The 23,501-nt window shown below is 39.9% G+C and overlaps 1 protein-coding gene across 2 annotated transcripts in view; it reads right to left on the bottom strand.

Annotated features, from left to right (window-relative positions):
• FEZ1 (fasciculation and elongation protein zeta 1) overlaps positions 1-23,501 on the bottom strand; it is a 41,343-nt gene that overhangs the window by 16,458 nt on the left and 1,384 nt on the right. For both annotated transcript variants that reach the window (NM_001097608.2, XM_005611431.4), the window contains exons 2-3: positions 18,616-18,971; positions 11,571-11,670 (exon numbers count right to left, since the gene is read on the bottom strand). In NM_001097608.2, the coding sequence (NP_001091077.2) occupies positions 11,571-11,670; positions 18,616-18,926 (411 nt within the window). In that variant the 5' untranslated portion in view covers positions 18,927-18,971. The remainder of the gene's footprint in view (positions 1-11,570; positions 11,671-18,615; positions 18,972-23,501) is intronic.

A 23,501-nucleotide genomic window follows, 5' to 3' on the forward strand; every position in this document is an offset into this window, starting at 1 on the left:
GGCTCGGGAAAAGAGATCTGAGAGTCAGTCATGAGCTTGTGAAAGTTACTGCGAGCTCCTAGTATTGTGCGAGCTAACCTACCCCATATTTTCTCAGATCTCAGAAGTCTGCCGCTAAAAAATAAAATAAAAGGAGAAGCATACACAAAGTATTCCCCAGAAAGCCCTGACTCCTCTCCTCTTCTTCAGGTGCATTATTCCCTACTCTGCTTTCATCACATCCACCCTGGCTCTGTCTTTTCTCCTCCTTTTCTAGCTTTTGGTTCTGCTTCTCTCATCCTTCTTCACTCTCTAGGCTGGTCCCACATTTTCTCTCAATCCTACCAGACTCTGTTCTTCTCCAATAGCTTCTGTGACTCCTCGACAAGCCCTCTCTCCTTACAAATGTCATTTATAGACTCCCTACCTTCACTTCATTGCCAGGATAATATCTTGTGCAGAGAGTGGAAAGTTGGAAGTGAACTAACAGGGAAAAAGAGAAAGATTTTTGAAAAATGACAGCACTTACGTATATGGATAAGAGTACATGCATATGTGTATGTGTATATTGACATATATATGGATATACACACATATATATAAAGACACACACACATAAACTTATTGTATATGGAAGAATATGTGGATCTCTTATTCCTAATATATGACATAGCATAGAAATTGCCACAGGGAGTTCTATTAGCCTCTTGTGTGGCAATGGGAAGGCTGTAAAAACGGGAAGGCGAAGGCCAAAAGCAATGCAGACACGGTCATTTTGGGCTGAATTTCTTTGTAGACTAAAACTGCAAATTGTTTTCATACTACTGAAGTGAACTACAGTTCTTCCAAGAAGAATCATTCTTCACGTGACCTCTTCCCAGAATTGAGAAACGGAGACCTGGATCCTCCTGCTTTTGGTAAAGGGCGTGCCTTTAGGGCTGTAACATGGTAGCTGAAAGCTTGACAACAAACGCAGAGACCCTTCCCCGGAGCCTCTAACTCTGCTCAATCTTGCTGCACGGTGGTCTGAGCGAGAATTAAAATTACAGCGAGTCCTTATGTACAAGAATGACTATTAACCAGTGTCTTTTGTTAAAGCATTCCAGATGATTCCATTCAAAGGAAAGGGAATTTCTACTGCACAATATTCCACTCCCCCCACCCCAACGATTGTTTCACATGGCTGGTTGCCTTCTTGACCAAAATTAAGACAACAAAGATACATTTTCACCTCCAGTCACAAAGCAGAAAAAAGAAAAAAAATCACTGATGTGTACCCGGCCCAAGAAAGAGCAACTATATCCTTTTACGCCTGTGAACAACCAGGAAACATTCGTGTGGTTAAGTCAATGCCTCTGTATCCCCACAGTGAGACACACCAGGGCACAGCAAAGAGCAAACAGCCAACAGATATTTGTTAAAAGAATTAACGAACAAATGAAAAGGAGAGGACTGAAGGTAGGACTATTGCCCCCTGTGTTCAGTCCCACCTCCACAGACCACTTAGCTGCTAAGCCACCTGGAAAACAGAAGGAGGTAACTTACTGCCCTGGACTTCCATTTCCCCTTGTCCAAGACAACTGCCAGGTGCTATTAATTAAAGTTATAGGGACAAAAGAGACTGTCTTTTACATCATAGTCAGGAAAAGGATAGGTTAATTAATTGAAAAACCCAATAAAAGTGGAGAATTGTGAATAATAACAATAATACATACACATATATATACATACATAGCCCAAGAATATTATTTTGACCCCAAAATATAAATGTACATTTATTTATTCACCAAGCTTTTAATGTAAAGCCAAGTCCTTTTCCTCTATGACAGGCCTCTGAGTAGAGTTTCACATAGTCTTTCTTGTATCATCCACATCACAACACAATTTTTTAAGTGATTTCCTGTTTCTGTTATTTTATAGTAGAAGGAAGGTACATAGGAGACTGAGCACACACACTCATCTCCTCTTTCTCCTGAAGTCCTACTAAAGTGAGAACAAAGGGCTCAAAAAAGAATCCCCAGGGACAAAATAAACTGGGGAGAAGACAACAGCAAAAGAGACGCCAGAAGGCAGACGCTGACCTAGCAGACTAGAGTGAGTTAAACCCTGTGGGAGGAAGCTCTCAAAAGTAAATGGATCCACACTGAAGATGTTGAAAGGCTCAGGAATCAGAGATTTCAGGAGGCAGTGTGAGGTGGGGCTGAAAAGAGAGGGATTTGTCAGGATTTGTCATCAGGAGCAGTTAGACCCGAGATCTCTTCTCCCTTCCCATGTAGAAAGGTAACTGCCATCTTCCCACCATCAAAAGGACTGGAGAGTTCACTCTAGGAAGGATGAACTACGGAGGCCCTGGACTCAGAGACACCAGGCCACCTGAAAGGAGGGGTAAGGGATCTTACCAAAAACAGAGGGATTAAGTAAAAATCTACATACTCACCAGAGCCCCCAGCCTCCTTCCCTGACTAGGCTCCAAGGACACTGGCAGCCAGGCTTATTCTCCTCAAACAAGACATTGGGAGACTCCACTTTGTGGTCAATACCTTTTGGGACACTGCCTAAGAAAAAAGACCTATGGATGCAGTGCCAATATTTGGGGTCTCCAAACAAGATGACCAGGTCCTTATGATCACTCTACAGCGGAGTCCCAGCAGGAGACAAGTTCTGCACCCACAGAAAGAGCTCAGGCTTCTAGCCTCATTCCTAAATGTGAAATATGCCCAAGGATTGTCAGGCATTTGAGGACAATCCCAACATGAAAGACGAGGCTAAAGCAAATATACAGAAAAGGGCAACAAGAAGCAATATTAAAAGCAGAAGGAACTCCTTCCAAGAGACTATCATTACTGCCCTCCAAGGGACAACAGAAAAGAGTGCTTCCCTGAAACATGACCTATTTATTTTAATTAATCAGAAAACAAGAAAGAGCTCTTAGAAGTTAAAAATATGATAGCAAAATTTAGATTTTCAATAGAAGAACTGAAGATAAGATTGAGAAAATCATCCAGAGAGTAAAACAAAATAAGTAGATAGAAAATGGGAGGGGAAAAAAATCAGGAGATTGGTTTAAGTCCAACACTTGAATAAAAGGAATTCTGAAAAGCAAGAACAGAAGAGATGGCCTCTTTCAGCCATGACAGACTAACTATACTGGACCTACCCCTCCTGCTGTGAACAACTACAAATCTGAACAAAATCTATGAGCCGTTTGTTTTCCGTCGCTGGACACAGGCAGTGCAAGGCTGTGATCCTTGAAGGAGGGGGAAAATATGAAATAATGGAAGCTGAGAGAATCTATCACCTGTGGACTTACACTACAAGAAATACTATAGAAAGGTTTTTGGCCTGAAAGGAATTGATGGAAAAACCGGATCTACAGGAAGGAACAGAGAATACCAGAAATGGTAAATATGTGGGTAAATATAAAAAATTATCTTCTTTTTCTTCTTCTCTTGATTTCTTTAAAAGACAACTATCTGTCTAAAGCAACAATAATAACTTTGCGTTGTGGGGTATATAATGTGAATTGACTAAAATATATGACAACAATAGCACAAAGGATGGAGGGAAAAGACAAACGGTTCAAAATGTTTTAGATTGTATGTGAAGTGGCACAATATTAATCCTAAATAGACGATGATAACTCAATAATGCAGAGTGCAATCCCTAGAGTGGCCACTGAAAAAAAGAAAAAGAAGAGCTAAAAATATAGTTAAAAATCCAAAAATCCAATGGAAGAAATAAAGTGGAATACCAAAAAATATTTAATTAACTCGAAAGAAGTTGGGCAAAGTGGAACAGAAGAACAACAACAAAAACAGGGACAAACAGTAATATAAGATGGTACACCTAAATACAAACTATTAACGTTACATTAAACGTTAATGAACTAAATGCTACGCAAATGAACTAAATACAATAAACAAAAAAAGCATAGATAGTCATTGTCAGACTGAATATAAAAGACCCAACTATATGCTACCTATAAAAGACATACTTTAAATATAAAGACACAGACAGATGAAAAGTAAAAGGATCGAAATATATACCTAACCAACCAACAATATGCATAAGAAAATTCTTGTGGCTAAATTCATATCAGATAAAGTACATTTCAAAACAAAGACTATTACCAGAGATAAAGAGGGATATTTCATAATTATAAAATGATCAATTAATTAGGAAGATATAACAATAACAAAAGTGTATGGGGCTGGCCCCATGGCCGAGTGGTTAAGTTCGCGCACTCTGCTGCAGGTGGCCCAGCGTTTCGTTAGTTCGAATCCTGGGCACAGACATGACACTGCTCATCAAACCACGCTGAGGCAGCATCCCACATGCCACAACTAGAAGGACCCACAACTAAGAATATACAACTATGTACTGGGGGTCTGTGGGGAGATAAAGGAAAAAAATAAAATCTTTTAAAAAAAAGTGTATGCACCTAATAACAAAGCTTTGAAATATATAAAACAGAAACCAACAGAACTAAGGAAAGAAATAGACAAATCCACAATAATAACTGGAGATTTTAACACTCCTCTTGTAGTAATTGATAGAATAAACTGAGGGAAAAAATCAGTTAGGATATAGGAGAATTTAATAATACTGTAAACCCATTTAATCTACTTGACCTTTATAGAACATTACAACCAACAAGTGGAGAATACACATTCTTTTCTTTTCTTTTCTTTTCTTTTTTTGAGGAAGATTAGCACTGAGCTAACATCTACTGCCAATCCTCCTCTTTTTGCTGAGGAAGACTGGCCCTGAGCTAACATCCGTGTCCATCTTCCTCTACTTTATATGTGGGACGCCTGCCACAGCATGGCTTGACAAGCGGTGCCATGTCCACACCCGGGATCGGAACCGGTGAACCCCAGGCCACCGAAGCGAATGATACACATTCTTTTCGATGGTACATAGTACATTCACTAGGATGCACAACATGCTGGGCCATATATCAGTCTCAATATATTTCAAAAGACTGAATTTGTACAGATCGTGTTCTCTGACAAAATTAAATTAGAAATCAATGACAAAATGACAGCTATAAAATCCCCAAACACTTTGAAATTAAGCAGCATACTTCTAAATAACCCATGAGTCAAAGAAGAAATCACAAGAGAAGATTTTAAAATATTTTGAACTGAATGATAATGAAAACACAGCATATCTAAATTACGGGATTTAGTTAAAGCAATGTTTAAAGGAAATTTTATTGTTTTAAGATGCTTATGTTATTGTTATGGTCTAAATGAATGTGTCTCCCCAAAATTCATAGGTTGAAGTCTTAACGCCCAATATGATGGTATTAGGAGGTGTGGCCTTGGAGGTGCTTAGGTCATGAGGGTGGAGCCCTCATGAAGAGGCTGCACAGAGCTCCTGAGCCCCCATGTACCATGTGAGGACACAGCCAGAAGTTGAAAATCTGCAAGCTGTCTTCTGGCTTGGAACTCCATACTGGTTCCCGGATTTTAGACTTCCAGGCTCTATAACTGTGAGAAATACATTTCTGTTGTTTACACGCTACCTAGTCTGTGGTATTTTTTTATAGCAGTCCAAATAGACTAAGAGAGTTATTTTTTTTAAAAGTCTAAAATATGATCTAAGCTTCCATCTTAAGAAGCTTTAAAAAATGAAGGGTGAAGTAAACTCTAGTAAGCACAAGAAAGGTAACAATAAAATTAAGGGAAGAAATCAATAAACTAGAAAATAAACAAATGATAGAGAAAAAAAGAAACCAAAATTAGTTCTCCAGAAAGATTAATAAAAGTGATAAACCCATACATAGACTGACGAGAGAGAAGGGTGAGGGAGAGCAAGAGGAGAGAGAAAGCACAAATTAACAATATCAGTAATAAAAAGGAGACATCACTACATATTTTATCAGCATCAAAAAGAATAAGAGAATATTATAAACAACTTTGTCGTCAATACATTCAATGACTTAGATCAAATGAACGAATTCCTTGAAAACACAATTTATCAAAACCATCTCGGGAAGAAACAGAAAATCTGAATAGCCCTGTCCTATTAAAGAAATTGAATCTGTAATCAAAAACCTTCCATGGAGAAAACCATTGTTCCAGATGGTTTCACTGGTATAGTCTATCAAGCATTTAAGGAAGAAATAATATCAATCTAATACAAACTCTTTCAGAAAATAGGGGAAGAAAAATTCTCAATTCATTTTATGACCTTACAAGAAAAGACAATTATAGAAAAAGATTGCTCATGAACACAGATGCAAAAATCTTTAATAAATATTAGCAAATCAAATTCCACATTATACAAAAAAGACAGTATATCATGACTAAGTGGGGTATATCTTAAGAATGAAAGGTTGACTTAATAACTTGAAAATCAATTAGTGTAATTCACCACATTAACATAATAAATTTATCCACAGATTTAACACAATCACAGTTGAATTTACAGCAAGCTTTTTTGTAGAAATTGATCGACTGATCCCAAAATTTATATGGAAATTCAAAGGATCTGAAATAGCCAAAACAACTTTGAAAAAAAGAACAAAGTTGGAAGACTTATACCACTTTATATCAAAACTGGTTATAAAGCTAGGGTAATCAATGCAGCCTGGTACTGGCATAAAGAGAGACAGATACATCAATGAAACAGAATAGAGAATTCAGAAATAGATCCATACATATATGGTCAATTGATTTTCAACAACAGTGCCAAGACAATTTAATAGGGAAAGGATATTTCCAAAGAATAGCACTGGAACACTGGATAGCCACATAAACAAAACCTAACCTTAACCCTAACCTCACACCATGTACAGAAACTAACTTGAAATGGATCATAAACCATATAAGAGCTAAAACTATAAAACTTCTAGAAGACTTAAGAAAGAAATCTTAGTGATCCTGGGTTTGGTGATTTCTTAAATACAACACAAGAAATACAAACCATAAAAAGAAAATAAATCAGTAAGTTGGACTTCATCACATTTAAAAAACATTTGATCTTCAACAGATAATGTCAGGAAAGTTAAAAAGCAATCCATAGACAAGAAGAAAATATTCGTAAAACATATGTCACATGAAGGACTTATATCTAGAATATATGTGTTAAATTAATTAAACAAGGAGGTCATTAGACTGAGGTGGCTCTAATGCCTCAGTAGCCTACTAAGAGAACCAAAAGCTAAGCCTCTAATGCCTCAAGGTTAAGAATTCAAACCAAAGGACAATCAATCACAAACAGCCAGCTAGGGTTTCCCAAATAACACAACTGCTTAAACTATAGCCAATCAATTAATTTCCTTGCTTTGCTTCTGTCTCTTCTCTTAAAAGTCTTTCCTCTGGCTGCTGTAGGTGGAGTGTTCCCAACCACTTCCAGTTTGGCTCTGCCCAATTCAAACTGATTTTTGCTCAAATAAACTCTTAAAAATTAATATGCCTCAGTTTATCTTTTAACAGAAGGAACTCTTACAACTCAATAAGAATACAAACAACCCATTACAAAAATGGGCAAAAGATTTGAACAGGCACTTCACCAAAGAAGAAACACAGGTTGTAAATAAGAACCTGAAAAGATGCTCAATATCATATGTCACTAGGGAAATGCAAATTAAAACCAAAATAAGATACTACTATACACCTACTAGAATGTCTAAAATTACAAAGACTGTCCATAACAAGTGTTGGTGAAGAACTGGAATAATGGGAGCTCTCAAACTGGAAAACAGTTTGGCAGTTCCTTAAACATTGAAACACCTACTTACCATATGACCCAGACATTTCACTCAGAGGTTTTTACCCAAGAGAAATGGAGACATATGTCCACAAAAAACTTACACAAGAATATTCTTAGTAGCTTTATTTGCAATATTAAAAAACTGAAAACAACTCAATGTCCATCAACAAGTGAATGAATAAGCAAATTATGGTATATTCATATAATGGAACACTACCCAGTCATAAAAAAGGAATATACTGTTGATACATGCCATAAGATGGATGAATGTCTAAATAATTATATTGGGTTTAAAAAGCCAGACCAAAAAGAGTACATGTTGCTTGTTTCCATTTGTACAAAATTCTAGAAAAAGCAAACTAATCTACAGCGACAGAAAGCAGGTGAGTTGTTGCCTAGAGATTAAGGACTGAGACAGAGGAGGGATGGACATGTTCAATATCTTGACTGTGGTGATGGTTTCACAAATGTACACATTAACATAATAAAAGAGAAAACTATATGATCATCTCAACAGAGGCAGACAACAGAAATAATTAATCTTCAGAGAAATAACACAAGAAAACACGCCACAATTTAAAGTCATGAGCTTCCAGGTTGAAAGGACTCGCTGAGTGTAATGTATAATGAGTGAAAAAAAAAAAACTTACTATAAGCCACATTACTGTAAATTTCAAATGAGAAAGGAAAAAGAGAATATCCTAAAAGCTTCTAGAGGGAACTGAAAGAGGGTCACATATAAAAGATGGAATCAGAATGGATTTTGGGCTTCTCAATAGCAACTGAAAGCTAAAAGACAAGAGAACAATGCCTTCAGAATTCTGAGTAAAAAGTTTTTGCAACCTAGCATAGTCAAACTCTCAATCAAGTATATGACAAGGGAATAAAGACATTCCATAGATTCTAAAAAACATATTCCTCTGTACCTTTTCTGAAGAGTACACTGAATTTTTTTTCACCAAAACAAGGGAATATATTCAGAAAGAGAAAAATATGGCAGTCAGAGGGCAAGAGAGAGGCAAGAATCCCCAGGATGAAGGTGAAGGAAATTCCCAGGACAACAGCTGTGTGCCAGATCTAGACTACACCTACACTAGTTTATAACATAAAGATGGAAGTACTAGTTTAGATATTTTCAAGGGAAAAAAAACCCCGAATTGATAGAATATCATTTTTTTTAATTTTTAAAAAATTTTTTCAGGGAAAGATTCGCCCTGAAATTGGCATCTGTTGCCCATCTTCCTCTTTTTTTTTCTCCCCAAAGCCCCAGTGCATGGTTGTATATCTTAGTAGTAAGTCCTTCTAGTTCTTCTATGTGAGCCACCACCACAGCATGGCTACTGACAGACAGGTGGTGTGGTTCCAGGACTGGGAAACAAACCCGGGCCCCTGAAGTGGTACGAGTGCTGAACTTTAACCACTAGACTATCAGGGCTGGCTCTGACTTTTTTTAACCACGTTGTGAGATCCACAACTCACTCAGAGTTTGGGGCTGAACTAACGACAGATATATGGGAAACTAAGCAAATGAAAAAACAATGCAGTTCTTCACCCCAGGTTAAACAAAAAGTTGTATAAAAGAAGAAATATTCTTATAGAACACTACATGATTCAGCAATAAATAGTATTTACATAGTTATAACAGTGTATATATTTAATTTTGTTTTAACCATAAAGGGTGACAACCTCATATTAGAAGAGAAAGATTAAGTGTTAGTATTTGACGTGGTGTAAAAGAATTAAATCTTATCTTCCATAATACAAAGTGACCAGATAACAGCCAAACCTGTTAATTTTAAATAATCAAAGAAATAGCATTATAAATGTGTTATTTAGAATATGTGCCAAAAGAAATGCTAAAAGAAATACAAGTGGTTGCCTCTGTGTAGTAAAGAAAGACAAGTTGGGGGGCTGCTGTTTTTTTTCTTTCAAATCTGATACTATTTTTGAAGTATTATTTGACTTTTAAAACTTTGTACATGGGTTACTCTGATTTTAAAAAAGCAAAAATGACCCTCTTTGCAGTCATAATTCAATAGTTTCTATCATATTTAATTAAATTACTTTGTTACAGTCACAAGGACAAGCATGAACAGGCTGGGAACAAACACAACTGATTCTTGGCGGTGAACCACTTAGGTAGAAGAGATGAGAGGGCTTGCTCGAGAGAAGCCTGCCAGCTGTGGGCATTCAGCGTGCCAAGGCATTCGGTCAGAGTGTTTTACCGAAGGAATACTGAGTGCTGGTTAATCTAGCAAGTTGTTGAAACCGAGGTCAGTTAAAAGAGCTTCCGTAATGAATCCAGATAATAAAGAAGGCTGAAATAAAACAGCCTTAATCCATCCACTTTTGCTACCCTGTCCTTTTCCCATAGGTTAGATGGAAGAAATTTTACAAGGAGCAGAGGTCAAGATCATCCTTCTCAGGGTCATTCAATTTGCCCTGAAATATTAACGCTCTTGAGGGAAATCTGCAAATGAGGATAAATTGGAGTCCTTTTGAAGGGCAGGCTATCTTATACATCCTTTGACTTAATCCTCAAAATGAGTTGGAAAGGTGGCAAAAGAGATAACAAAGCAAAATCTGGTTTTTGGACCATGATGGACCTGATTTAATTCCAGTAACTAGATTTATTCCATTATTGCCTGCTTCTCCTTTGCATTTTTGGAAATTACCAAACACCATACATAGAAGCATTGCAAGAGAAAATAAGCAGTCAAGAGTTTAAAACAGGACCTGAGACACAGCCTCCTACATCTATGCTGAGTAGGCCTGTAGCAAATCTATTAGTCTCAAAGTCACCACCTTACCTGCCCAGTCAGTGAAGCCTTGAGATTGTGAGTATTCTGGATTGCGAATTATTAGAAGCATTAAGAAGGATATGCTAAAAGGTGGCTACCTTTTCAACAAATCAGCCAACTGCTGGTCTCTTTGCTGTGCTATTTTGGGCAGTGATCTGCAGAAATATCGCCCAGTAAAGGACATCAGTCCTTTGCTCTTTTACCTGGACTCGATTCTAGAGCCCCGGGAAGATTAGATCCACCGCCCTCCCTCATTTGCTGAGCCCACGGCGCTGTGACAGCCCTTCCTGATAAGAAATCGTCAAACTGCCTTTACAGCTGAAACCAGAAAACCAAGCAAGGCAGAAACTGGCTTTTAGCACGGACAGAGCCATTAAACGATTCACCTTTCTACCTGTAGATTCAGCCAGGAGGGGCAATTTGGATCTTCTGAAAGCTCACTCCCCATAGCCTCTGTAGCTCAACGCAAAATAAGCATTCTCTTTATTTTTTCAGATGTCCTTAGGCTCCCTTCTTCTTTGGCATCAGTAACCACAGAATGTGACTCAGGTCCAGCCACATAAAATGTCTCGTTGGTTGAGTTTCATAAAGAATTCCTCCCCATTGTGTGGCCACTGCACTAATATCTGGGCCCCAATTCTGGCCATTAGCCAGCGTCTGAACTTGCCACAGATCTGTCAGCACTTGCTCTCATCACAGTTCATCTAATAGGAAAACTTCATTTTTTTAACCATCATTATTCTAACACAAAAGAAACCTGTGATAGTCACGCTGCTCCTCTTACTTCAGACCACCTCATTCTGCTTGTTGTAGTACACGGATCATCAACAGGGGCTATCTGCACTTACACTTTTCACAGATAATCATTCCCATCACCTTATGTACACTGGATGCCCCCCCCCATCTTATTTTTCACCTCCTCCACAACTCCTATCTCCTCAGCAATGATTTTGAGGTATTGCTGAGCTTCATTACATAATGGGGAAGACTGTTGAGTTACTGAATGTTTTTCTAACTGGAATCCACATCTTCTCAAGCTCTATTAAGCAGTGGGCCCCAGAGAGGTACCTCAGTGTCAGAGCTGTTGCCATTCAGAGCCTCGATGTTTGGGTCTCTCCAGTCTTCTGAGAGTGAAGGGATGTAATTGTCTGTCAGAGCATCCCAAACCCTGTAAACAAAGAGAAGCTCTCATTAGCACACATCTGTGGCCGAGCCCCGCCTGGAGGAAGGAAGAGCTGGGCCAGGGGAGGAGAGAGGCTTCTGTGTGTGCCAGGCTGAGATCATCTGCCTTCCAGTATGCAGGAGCAAGGCAGCTTAAAAACTGAATTGGAGTCACTGCGAAGAGAGAAAGAACCAAGAGAATGGACCCTGGCCAGGAGCTTGGCATGAAAGGTGTTTGCTTAAGAGAAGAGGAATTTCTCACCCTTGAGACACAAATGGTAAAGTCTAAGATCAAACCACCTCTAGCAATAAATAAATTTGCATCTGAAAATAAATCTGCCCCTCAACGAAATAGTTCATGTCTCACGGACCTAAGAGTTAGAGAGAGAGGGATAGATCTAGGCAGATCCTCTGGCTGAATCTCCTTACGATTAGGGACATCATCTAGTTTACATGCATTTCAGTTCCAGAGGCCTGCAATCTAAATGGTCAAGAATTAACTCTCTGACATCTAATCTAGGTAAGGGGATAATGCCGATAATGTTAATGCTTACTTATTACTCCAAATGTTCTAGCGAGCCCATGAGTGGCACAATCCTGCCTTCTAGCAATGCAGAGTCTGAGGGTGCCATGCCTCCACCATGGACACTCTAAGGCAAATACATGAAAGAACCCAATAAATACACTCTGTCCATATGATTAGTTTTTAGTGGGGGAAAATGAGGCTCCCTTTATTACATTTCTTTTTAAAATTCTGATGTGTACATTATAAGAGTTTTCTACACCTCTTGTCAGTTATTTGTTTCACAAAGATTTCTTTGGGGGAACAAAAGGGGAGTGAGTTGGGGAAAATCCTGAAGTCACAAACTCTTACTCACAAGAAAATTAATAAATTAGTCAACACTAAGAGATTAATGTCAATCAGTAAACCAAGTTCCTGAAGTAATGCCGCCTATGGAAGCCAGCGACACTTGAGCTAATAGTAGATAAAGATAAATGAGGGCTCTATGCCATCTCCTTCAGGTGCCTATGCATGTCAAACATAAGTGATAACTATGAAACCAAAATGTAAGAAGGTAAATTTTCTTGAGATATACAAATATAAGGAAATAGCCATTTAAAAATAAGCAAATATGCATACATATGGATCAAATTCAAGACATGATAAAATATGGTGTAAGATGCTAAAAAGATAAGTGCAAATTATATACACACACACACAAACACACCAAAGCACAGTCACTTGAAATCAGACACAAAATGAGGGAGGGGAGTGCTTTTAACATATATTAAATCAGGAATGATATATGACATACAGGTGTATAAGCAAAGAGATTTCCTACTGCACAATGCATACAATTGGTGATGAAACAACTTAAAGGAACTCAAGAAAACACAATTTAACGGCAGTGCTTGGGTTATTCACTTATTCATTATTTTCCTACAATTACAAGAAAGCACTTAGAGAAAACTCATCAAGTGTCCATTAGATCTCGATTCAGCAGGATTTCAGAGTCTACTTCTTAAACATGGGTGATAATACGACCTCCATCGGGCGCTATTAGAGCTTCATTAATCCAGTCTAATTCTAAATCCAAGTCTCATTAGCATCCCAAAGCCCAGAGGCAAATACGATTTGCTCTCTCCGAGACAAAACTCCAAGCACCACATCCTCTAGAAAAGCCAAAAGTGGACAACTCCTCCTTACATTGCTGCATTGCATTCGCTGCTGAGAGAATGAGCAACACGCACGCAGGCACTGACCTTCGGATTTGTCCCTGCAGCAAGTGCCTGGAAAAAGTAAGTTGAGCAAAGCCTGAACCAGGCAGGAGCCTTTTGTACCTCTCCTAGGCAGAACGGAAGCTGGGACCTTTAATGGACAGCACACTTTCCGATGACCTTGAAACTGTTTAATCATTAAAGCGACAACTGGGCACCCTCTCAAATTATTTAAGGAGCAGCAACTTTTCTCATCTGAGCCCTCACTGACATACTCTGGATTTCATCCTCTAATTCAAGTTTTTAGTAACAATTTCCTAAAACTTTATCTCCTCAGGATTTCAAGCCATCCTCATTCTTTCATATTTTGTCCAGATTTTCTTTTTCCTTTCTGACATACTTGTTATCCTTTGAGGTTCATAAACAACCTTTAAGACAGAGCGACTCTCATCTCTTCATAATCACTTGCATCCTCTTCCTATACTTATTCGGTGCCCATTTAACGATAATAACAAGAGCAGTCAACACTGCTGAGCACTCACTATAAGCCAGGTATTATTCTTTTTTTTGAGGAAGATTAGCCCTGAGCTAACATCTGCTGCCAATCCTCCTCTTTTTACTGAGGAAGACTGGCCCTGAGCTAACATCTGTGCCCATTTTCCTTTACTTTATATGTGGGATGCCTACCACAGCATGGCATGCCAAGTGGTGTTGTGTCCGCACCAGGGATCCGAACCAGGGAACCCCGGGCCGCTGAAGCGGAAGGTGTGAACTTAACCGCTGCGCCACGGGGCCGGCCCCTGCCAGGTACTATTCTAAATTCTTTATGTGGATTATTTCATTCCTTTCTCACAACTCTATAAGGCAGATACTAATGAGAAAAAAATGGAAACATAGAGAAGTTAATTAACGAGTCCAAGTTCACACAGCCAGTAATGATGGAGGTGGGATTTGAACCCAGGCAATACAGCTACAGAGCCTATAATCCCAACCACTTAACTATTCCAATTCTTTATGAATTTTATGATTGCCATTGGCGTGGGCATCAAAACAATATACCAAGCTCCAAATCACAACCTAGAACAGGAGTTCAGAAACAGAACAGGCTCTGCGTGAGAACTCCGTAACTACATTATTCTGGACATTGGGCTTCATTAATCTACAAAAGGAGGAGAGGCGGGAGCAGCAGGGGTGCACGACTGCTTTCGGTCTAGATCTCCAGCCCAGGGAGGGGAAACGGAAGGCAAAGGCAGAACACTGGCAGGCAGGCAGCCACAGGAACGAAGAGCTGGTGGTGGGAGGGAAAACACAAAGCTTTCTGTGAGGAAGAGAATGGAAAGAGCTTTTCTCCCAGAGAGGCCATCCATCCCATCATAAGGAGGGGCCTTGCGAATGGCTATATTTCCTTTTATAAGTACCCCAGGTGGAAGAGGTAAAATTCCACTTCCCTGAGAAGCCTCCTGCTGTTTACTCTTATCTTGGGGGAAGGAGACTTTGAAAGCTACCTACTACATCTTTTATCAAAGAAATAAGATTAAACAAATTGCCTCAATTCCTGTCGCTATGCTGCCATGGCACCTGAGATTCAGTTAGCTCTCTCAGTTCCTATAATAACAGAAAAGGCTTTTCAGGTACACATTTTACAGCTCGGGCTGAAATGCCCATAGCATTGACTAAACTATCTTTCACAGTGGAGGGCTAGGGATTTTGAAAAGGATGCTGGCAGATGCTGCAGATAGAATGGATTGTGACAAGACACATAGACAAAAAATCTGGGTCTGGAACTGGCAACATAGCCATCAAGACTACGTTAATCCTGCTACACACACACATACACACACACACATACACACACACACATACACACACACAACTCTCTATACCTATTCCTGACAATATGCAATATGGTAGACAGCTTACAGGGCTTATTAGAATTCCAACTTGGTAACATTTCCCTTAATCTCTTCTAGGCTGGTTACTGCCCTTGTCCACTGTTTTGTGTCCTGTTATGCCAATATCCACACTAGATGTGTGTTAACATGAGTACACTTTTGCAGCTAATACTTAGGAATTAGGAATTATTAGCACATTAACAACTTTGAACAACTTTTTAGATTCTTTCAAATTCTTAAATAGAATCAACACTATCTCTACCTTCTATATGGGGAAACTGAACCTCTAAGCAGAGAATTAACTTTCCTAAAAATCAGTTATCTGTCGGCTTTCCCTGTCTGATTATTTGGTACTTACTTGTCTTTAACTTAAACTATGGTTGAGTACAGGTGGTATATTTATTATGTGGACTTGATTGTTTTTCTTTTCTTTTCATTTATTATTATTATTATTTTGAGGAAGATTAGCCCTGATCTAACATCTGCTGCCAATCCTCCTCTTTTTTGCTGAGGAAGACCAGCCCTGAGCTAACACCCATGCCCATCTTCCTCTACTTTCTATGTGGCATGCCAGCCACAGCATGGCTTGACAAGTCGTGCGTAGGTCTGCATCCGGGATCTGAACTGGCGAACCCCAGGCTGCTGAAGCAGAACGTGCGAACTTAACTGCTGTGCCACCGGGCCAACCCCTATGTGGACTTGAATTTTAACATCACCTTTACTCCAATAATTCTATTTGAAGAACAGGAAACTATCATTGCTCTCACATGTCTGGCCCTCTGTCTCCAGGGTACTACTGGTAAGAGGGCTGCTAGGGGCCCCAGTGAGGCAGGAGATGGGGTGAGGACTGTCCATTTTCATTTTATAATGTCCCTAAGAAGCTCTGGCCTCCAGGTCTGATCATGCTTTGTTCAATGACAAAGGAAAAGGTGATCACACATATGCAAAGAAGAGATTCTGGAATATTTTCTAAATTTAAAGACAGCAAACATATATTCAAATTTGGCTCCGTTTTAATGCCTAGAACTTCCACACCCTGATAAATTAGAGATACGTTGACATTTCAGCCAATTTCCCAATAACCAAATAGTTCCAAATGAGAACTAAAGAAATAAGAACTTTGAAGGGCATCACTGCGCTTGTTTTACGATTTGTGCTATCTTTAAGGAGGTTAGTTTGACCAAGAATTTCATTGCTGTCATTTTAAGCTTCTATTACTTTGCTCTAACCCACCCAAAACACTTTCAATTCATTTGTGGATGAAATATCCCTCTAAATAGTAAACCTAAGCAAGTTTATTACAAGCTATGTTCAGGAGAATCACAACCAGGTTAGATATTAAATTATTTTTTTCCTTTACCTCATCACAATTTTACAGTTGAATTATCTGGATAGGTGTCTATAAAACAAAGTGTGTAATTTAATTCTAATTTTTATTTTAAGTTATAAAGCTTTAGATACACTGAATGCCTAGAAAGCACAGTGTCAATTTCTCTCTTCCCAGATTCCTCCAAATCATACTTTGTCTCTAACGTATTATTCAACCTTTGGTCTTTCAGCTGAGGTAGTCAATGAGGCAGGCCAGTCAGAAAAATCAGGGTGAGACCAATAATCCCACATGATGGTAATTCACATTGAGTGGCCTCTGCTAATGTGCTAAAAGAGAATAAGAACTTGCTCACTGGGCCTTCATCCTTAATGAAGCAGAAGAGGGGGTAAGTATGGGAGAAATGATTTCTTGGAAGCAAAAGGAACTGGACACATCTTAAAATGTTATTTTCAGAGCACAGCTTGCGTGAGGTACGAAATTAGGTTCTTGCAAGTCCTTAGCTCCGCTTCATCAAGATTGAGCTCTGGAGGTTTCAAAGATGAGGACCCGTGCAGTCAACTAGAGTTAAGTGACTAGCCCAAGGTCACACAGCAAGTTAGCGAGAACATGAAAATTAGAATTCATAGTCTTTGTATTTCTAGTTCATTGCACCAGGCAATGAACTAAAGTGAAAAAATACTCTATATAATAAAGCCCCAGAGCCATTCTTTTTTGACTTAAAGGAGTTGACCAAATTATAACAAGCTCAGAATCTGAAAAGAATTAGTTTGAAACTTAAAATTGAATTGAAACATACAGCCCACAGTTAAAGTACTGGTTACCAGAGTGAAATGTTCTCTATGATCGTGCCTTCAGGCTCGCATTAATTAAAGAGAAAGAAGGAAATGGTGTGGGTCTTGAAATACATTACATGTACTTATGAGGTTAGCTATTATTGCTCATCCAATTCATTCAATATTTCATTCAAAAAATATTGCTTGATCACTTCTTACACACCAAGCTCTGTCCTAGACAGTGAGGATATAAGAGTGAGACAGACAGATACAAAGCCCAGTATTCACAGAGATAGAGTCTTAGTAGTCTTCAAACAAGCCGCTATCTCCCAAATATGGTCAGATTCAATCCTCTGTGACACACCTACCCCACTTAATTTACGGTCAATTCTTCCCACTCGAGTCTGTAAAAAGAGAAACCAAAAGCACAGTTGCTCGAGACTTCCATGATCAACCATTTGACATTTCTTGTGTGATTCCTGAAGACCAATTGATGCATATTTTCTCTCTCTAATTCATGCCTACTTTTACTGAATTCCCAAAACACCCTCCTTTAATTTATGTAACAAATTACCCCCTTCTTCTCTTTCTAGTCCTTTCTCAAACAGCACTTTTCTCAAATCCCTTTTCTTGACTACTGTTGAGACTAGTAAGTGACACAGGGAATCTGAAGACTCAAAAGCCACCTCACCTAGTTATCACCCTTAGTTTGTCCAGGGTAATCTCCTGGGATTTCAGTTCAATTTGTATGCTCTCTTATTGGGACATAGCTTAACATTTGCAGATAATTTTCCAGTCCTGGGGGGCTGTAAACAATTTGGAGATTTTTATAATTCTGGTGTTTCTTGAAGCAAATTGTTCCAATGACATAGATTCCTCCATCACAGTTAATTTTTTTTCTGGTCCTTATTTCTAACACCTGGGTGGATGACCACTGATATAAAAAAAAGCTGAAAATAGACCCCCAAATTTACCATGATGCTGAAATTCTATTTTGCATCTAGGAAAACTGTTCTATTTCCTAAAAATCCTTTAAGGTTTTGATTTTAAGAGAGCGCTACAGGTAACTGTAAAGCGACATAACAGAACGGTGTCGGCAGTTACCAGGGCACTGCCCACTGACGGAAAAAGGTAAGTAACATGCCATGAACCCAGAGACAAAAACTAGGTCTATGTCAACGAGCCCCAGACTACAGGGTTCTTGTCTGACGCAGAAGAGGGCAATTAAGACTTCTTACTCCTCATCCTGCAGGGTCTCTTCCTCCTCTTGGATCTGGAACTGGTTCTTCACCGGAGCTAAATTCTCGGTCTTGGCATTGTAGTTCCGAAAGCAGACATTGAGCTTCTCATCAAATTCATTCACGAGGTCTTCCATGGACTTGAAGCTGATTATTTCAGAAGAAAAATTCTCAAGCTCAGAGAGGGAGGGGTCCTCTAGATGGTGGGGAGATGAGCCATAGAGACACTGCGGCTTCTCCTCCAGATCCTCTGAGCAGCAGGGCCGAAGGTCCTCAAACTCTTCATCCAAACTCACCAGTGGCGCCTCCATTCTTGTACAACAATAGAACAATAGCAACTTTCAGGATTCACTTATCTGGAAGAAATGAAGAAGGAAATGTGAGTGTGGACTGGGCTTTTGTGTCAGCTCTGCTGAGGAACCATAATTACACATTCCATTAGTCTGTATCCCTCTAAACACAAAGATTCCTCTTTACTGCATCCATTGCTCCTGCACTTCTCCACTGTTATCCACTTAAGGAGTTCAAATATGGTCGTCGGCATGAATGATACTAACCTAAATAGAGTGAACTTTGGAGACACACCTGCTTCCAATTCCCTGCTCAAATAACAGAGTGTAGTGGTTAAGTATGAGGCCCCTGGACTAGAGTGCCTAGGTTTGCATCCTGTTCTGCCCCGTACCAGCTGTGACCTTAGCAAGTTACTTAACTTTTCTGTGCTTCCTTTTATTCTTCTCAAGACAGAAATAATATCAGGACCTACTTCAAAGGGTTGTCATTTGAGTTAAAGGAGTAAACACAGGAAGTGCTTAGAACAGGGCCTGGCAGATAATAAACATCAATGTTGTTCAGTATATGTTCTCTGTTATTATTATTATTACCACCATGGGTCCATATCCTTAACCATGTGCTCTGAAAACTAGAAGTTTTTCATAACTTATTTGGTGGCAAAACCTGACTGGACCTAAACTCATTTGGCAACTAAACCTGATCTACATGAATATAAAGCTGCTCATGGTTTTAATTTATCCTATTTAGTGTATTTTGCTGCAGAAATATTATTTTTTTAATTATAGAGATTGCTGCCTTAGCCCCAGAGCATGATATGCAGAATATGCACTCTCTGCCTTCTAAATTTTAAGACAATCTAAATTCCACAACATCCCTGGCCCCAAGGGTTTTGGCCAGTGATTCATGGACCTGGATATTACTACCTTCATCAATAAATAACAGACTAATAGAATACTAATAGAGACTTTCAAACAAGCGCCTGAGTTTTTCCCAGACACAGAGCTCACATCTGGGATTAGAGGAATGGATTACATGATCTACGATCCTGTAAGAGACAGACCCAACCACCCAGGTGCTCCAAAGCCAGACTCCATAACCATCGTGGGCACTGCCCCGTGGAAGGCACACTCAGGCCTCCCCCATTTCCCAACAGCTCCGGGCCCTCTTCATACACTGCCTTCAACTGTGATTTATCCGTCTCTGTGCACATCCAAGCCCTTCTCCAATTTTAATTTAAATTCCTCGAGGGCTCAGACGTCCTCTGGGTATCCTCCATGGCTCCTAGCACACACTGCCCTGTGGCTAGGCGATCAATCAATGTGTGCTCTCTGAAAAACGATCTTCTGTCCCCTACATACAGTTTCTCATTTTCAATTTCAGGCAGCACAAGTACTGTTTTGTACCATACCCTTCTCTACATACTCAACTTCCTTCCCTGTAACACAGAAAGGCAACAAAATTGTTCTCTCCTGTCCGTGTGATTATTGATCCAGTTAGATGCTTACAGTGGGACCCCTACCTGAGGAGAACCAAACAGACAGCAAAACCCACGGGGGTTCCCCTAGGGGTGTCCTTCTCTATCTCTACCCACAAAACTAAAACCCTAAGGAAGTGAGATAAAGGGCATGCCATGTGAGGACCCGAACAGTTCTTACTGGGATTGTACTGGGATTAAGACAGTTACCATTACATCACATCAAAACATATTCTGGGGGCCGGCCGCGTGGCCGAGTGGTTAAGTTCGTGCGCTCCGCTGAGGCGGCCCAGGGTTTCGCTGGTTTGGATCCTGGGCGCAGACATGGCACCACTCATCAGGCCACGCTGAGGCAGCATCCCACATGCCACAACTAGAAGGACCCACAACTAAAATATACAACTATGTAGTGGGGGGATTTGGGAAGAAAAAAGAAGAAGATTGGCAACAGTTGTTAGCTCAGGTGCCAATCTTTGGGGAAAAAAAAGCTCCACTTAAAAAAAAGCAAACATATTCTGAGCATTTACAGTTTGCAAAGGCAACATGACAGGACCTTGGAATACAAAAGATATAAAAGCAGTGTGATATCTTGGAAAGAACACAGGGGCCAAAGTCTGGCTGAGTGACAAGCATTGTGGGTCCTGATTTCCTCATTTGTTAAAATGAAGGTGTTGGTATAGAGCTAATACCTTGGGAAATTAATTTTAATGACATTAACCTAATAATCTTAACTATAATAGTACATTTTAATAATGTATTTTACTTAATCCAATATATCCAAAATATTACCATTTCAAAATGTAATCCATATTTTAAAGTATTAACAAGACATTTTACATTCTTCTTTCCTACTAAGTCTTGGAAATCCAGTGTGTATTTTACATTCACAGTATTTCTCCACTTAGATCAGCCACATTTCAAGTGTCCAGTAGCCACACATGACTACCATATTGGACAGCACAGCTATAAAGCAATACACAACTAACTGCCAGTCAAGACTTCTTCACTAGGGTCTACAGACCCCTAAGGGATCTTTGAATATAACTATGTTTTATTTTATGCATTTAAAAACATATTTCAATGGGGCTGGCCCCATGGCATAGTGGTTAAGTCTGGTACACTCCGCTTCTATGGCCCGGTTTGCAGGTTTGGATCCCAGGCACAGACCTACACCACTCATTAAGCCATGTTGTGGTGGTGTCCCACATACAAAGTAGAGGAAGACTGGCATAGATGTTAGCTCGGGGCTAATCTTCCTCAAGCAAAAAAAGAGGAAGATTGGCAACAGATGTTAGCTCAGAGCGAATCTTCCTCACCCCCCCCCCCCCAAAAAATCATAGTTGGAGTAGGATCCCATAGGTTTCTCTACATTGCCAAAGGGGCTCATAGTACAAAAAAGATTATATATCCCTGAGTGCCCAAAAAAGTGAGTTTAGAAAAGATCACCAAGTGAATTAGAAAGTGGGGAAGGATTTACAGCAAGGGATTTGTGTTCACTGAGACAGGACTCTGGGGTGGTTAAGAGCCTGGACTCCAGGTTCCCATCTTGGTCCTATCACTTCCTAGCTGTGAAACTCTTTGTGGGCAAATTATCAGCCTCAGTTTCCTCATCCATATAATGAAGTTTAAGATAGTACTTACATTGAAGACTATTTTGTGGAATAAAGGAGAAATCTTTGAAGTGCTAAGCACAATGTGTAGAATACAGAGTGCCCAACAAATGTCAGTGATTTTAGGAAAATGAGGATAACTTAGTTCCAGGGAAATGTGGGCTGAGTGCTTCCAGCAAAACAATCCATGCCGTGATAGTCATTGTGGGATGCTTCAAAATGCTCATCACATGACAGAACTATTACTGAATGAATGTTATCATCTCTTTTATTAAAACACCCCTGCTATTTTCAACTCATTTGGTCAGAGCCTCCTGGATCACTGGTCCCATTTCAGAGAGACATGAAAGCTAACCAGCCAATGTTCCAGATATTTACACTTCCTTTAAACTTGCACTCTTCTCTAGGAGAGAAGGGGCAGCTGGAATGAATAGCTGATACCAATGGGAGTGCTGACTTGAAATGGCACAATCTATACTATTAACCAGCAACAAGAGGGCACTCCAACCAGAATCTAGGACTAAGATTGAGTTTTGAGTGTTGGCAACAGGAAGATTATGCCTACCCTCAGCCCAAGCAGGCTCTAGAGAAGATGGATTCATCTAGAAGATTATAGAAAAAGAAATGGATATCAGAGCTCTAAAGTTCAGAAACATGATCATTTGAACAATCCAGAATATAGCCTCATCAACTCACTCCCTAGGAGCCAAGAAGCTCTGCATGAATGACCAGCTGAGGATGAAGCTAAAACTGAAAGCCTGTGCTGGGAATCGGAAGTCACTCAGCACCCAGACTGAGCACCGCAGCTGTAGAAAGACCCGCGGCTGTGGCAGAGGAGGCGAGAGGCAGGCATTCTCACTGGCCCCCCCATGGCATCAAGGAGGCGCCTCTGGGTTGGGGCTGGCAACCCTTCTTGAAATGGTACCCCCTTCTCTCCCTCCTTTAGCTCACTTTCTTTTGCTCTTCTCTCTTGGTGGGGTGCCTTTGCCTCCCAATTGAAATGTCCTGCTCTTGTATCCTGGCAAGCTTGCCCCTGTCATCATTCACAACTCATCTCAGAGGCCCCCTCCCCTTATAAGCTGGGGTTAATACAAGTGATAGTTTCTCCTCTTTCGCTACACTTCCAAATCATCTTTTAAAAACCACATGAAAAATGGCAGAAAGAAGAAACCATGGGAGAGTTGTCTTGTCTTTTTCTCTTTATCATAGAACAGAGTAAAAGCCTGTAGTTTGATTATGTCCTATAATCTATTCCATTTACTTTGGCTCCCAATAGGTGGTGTAATTTGGAAAAGAAAAGAGGGCCGGGAGCTTAACAGAGACCCAGTAGGAAACGTTAAGCCTCTCGTGCAGCACAATGATGCACTAGCCGCAGCTTGGGGCTGCGGTACAAATTACTAGTCACTGCTTTGCTGAGCTGAGCAGCATGGAGCGGAGCAGCAGAGAATTCCCCGTGCCTCCCCATGCTGGGCCTCTGCACCTCCACAGAGGCCCCATTCCATCTCCCCCTG

This window comes from Equus caballus, chromosome 7, assembly GCF_041296265.1.
Source record: "Equus caballus isolate H_3958 breed thoroughbred chromosome 7, TB-T2T, whole genome shotgun sequence".
Classification (NCBI taxonomy): Eukaryota; Metazoa; Chordata; class Mammalia; order Perissodactyla; family Equidae; genus Equus; species Equus caballus.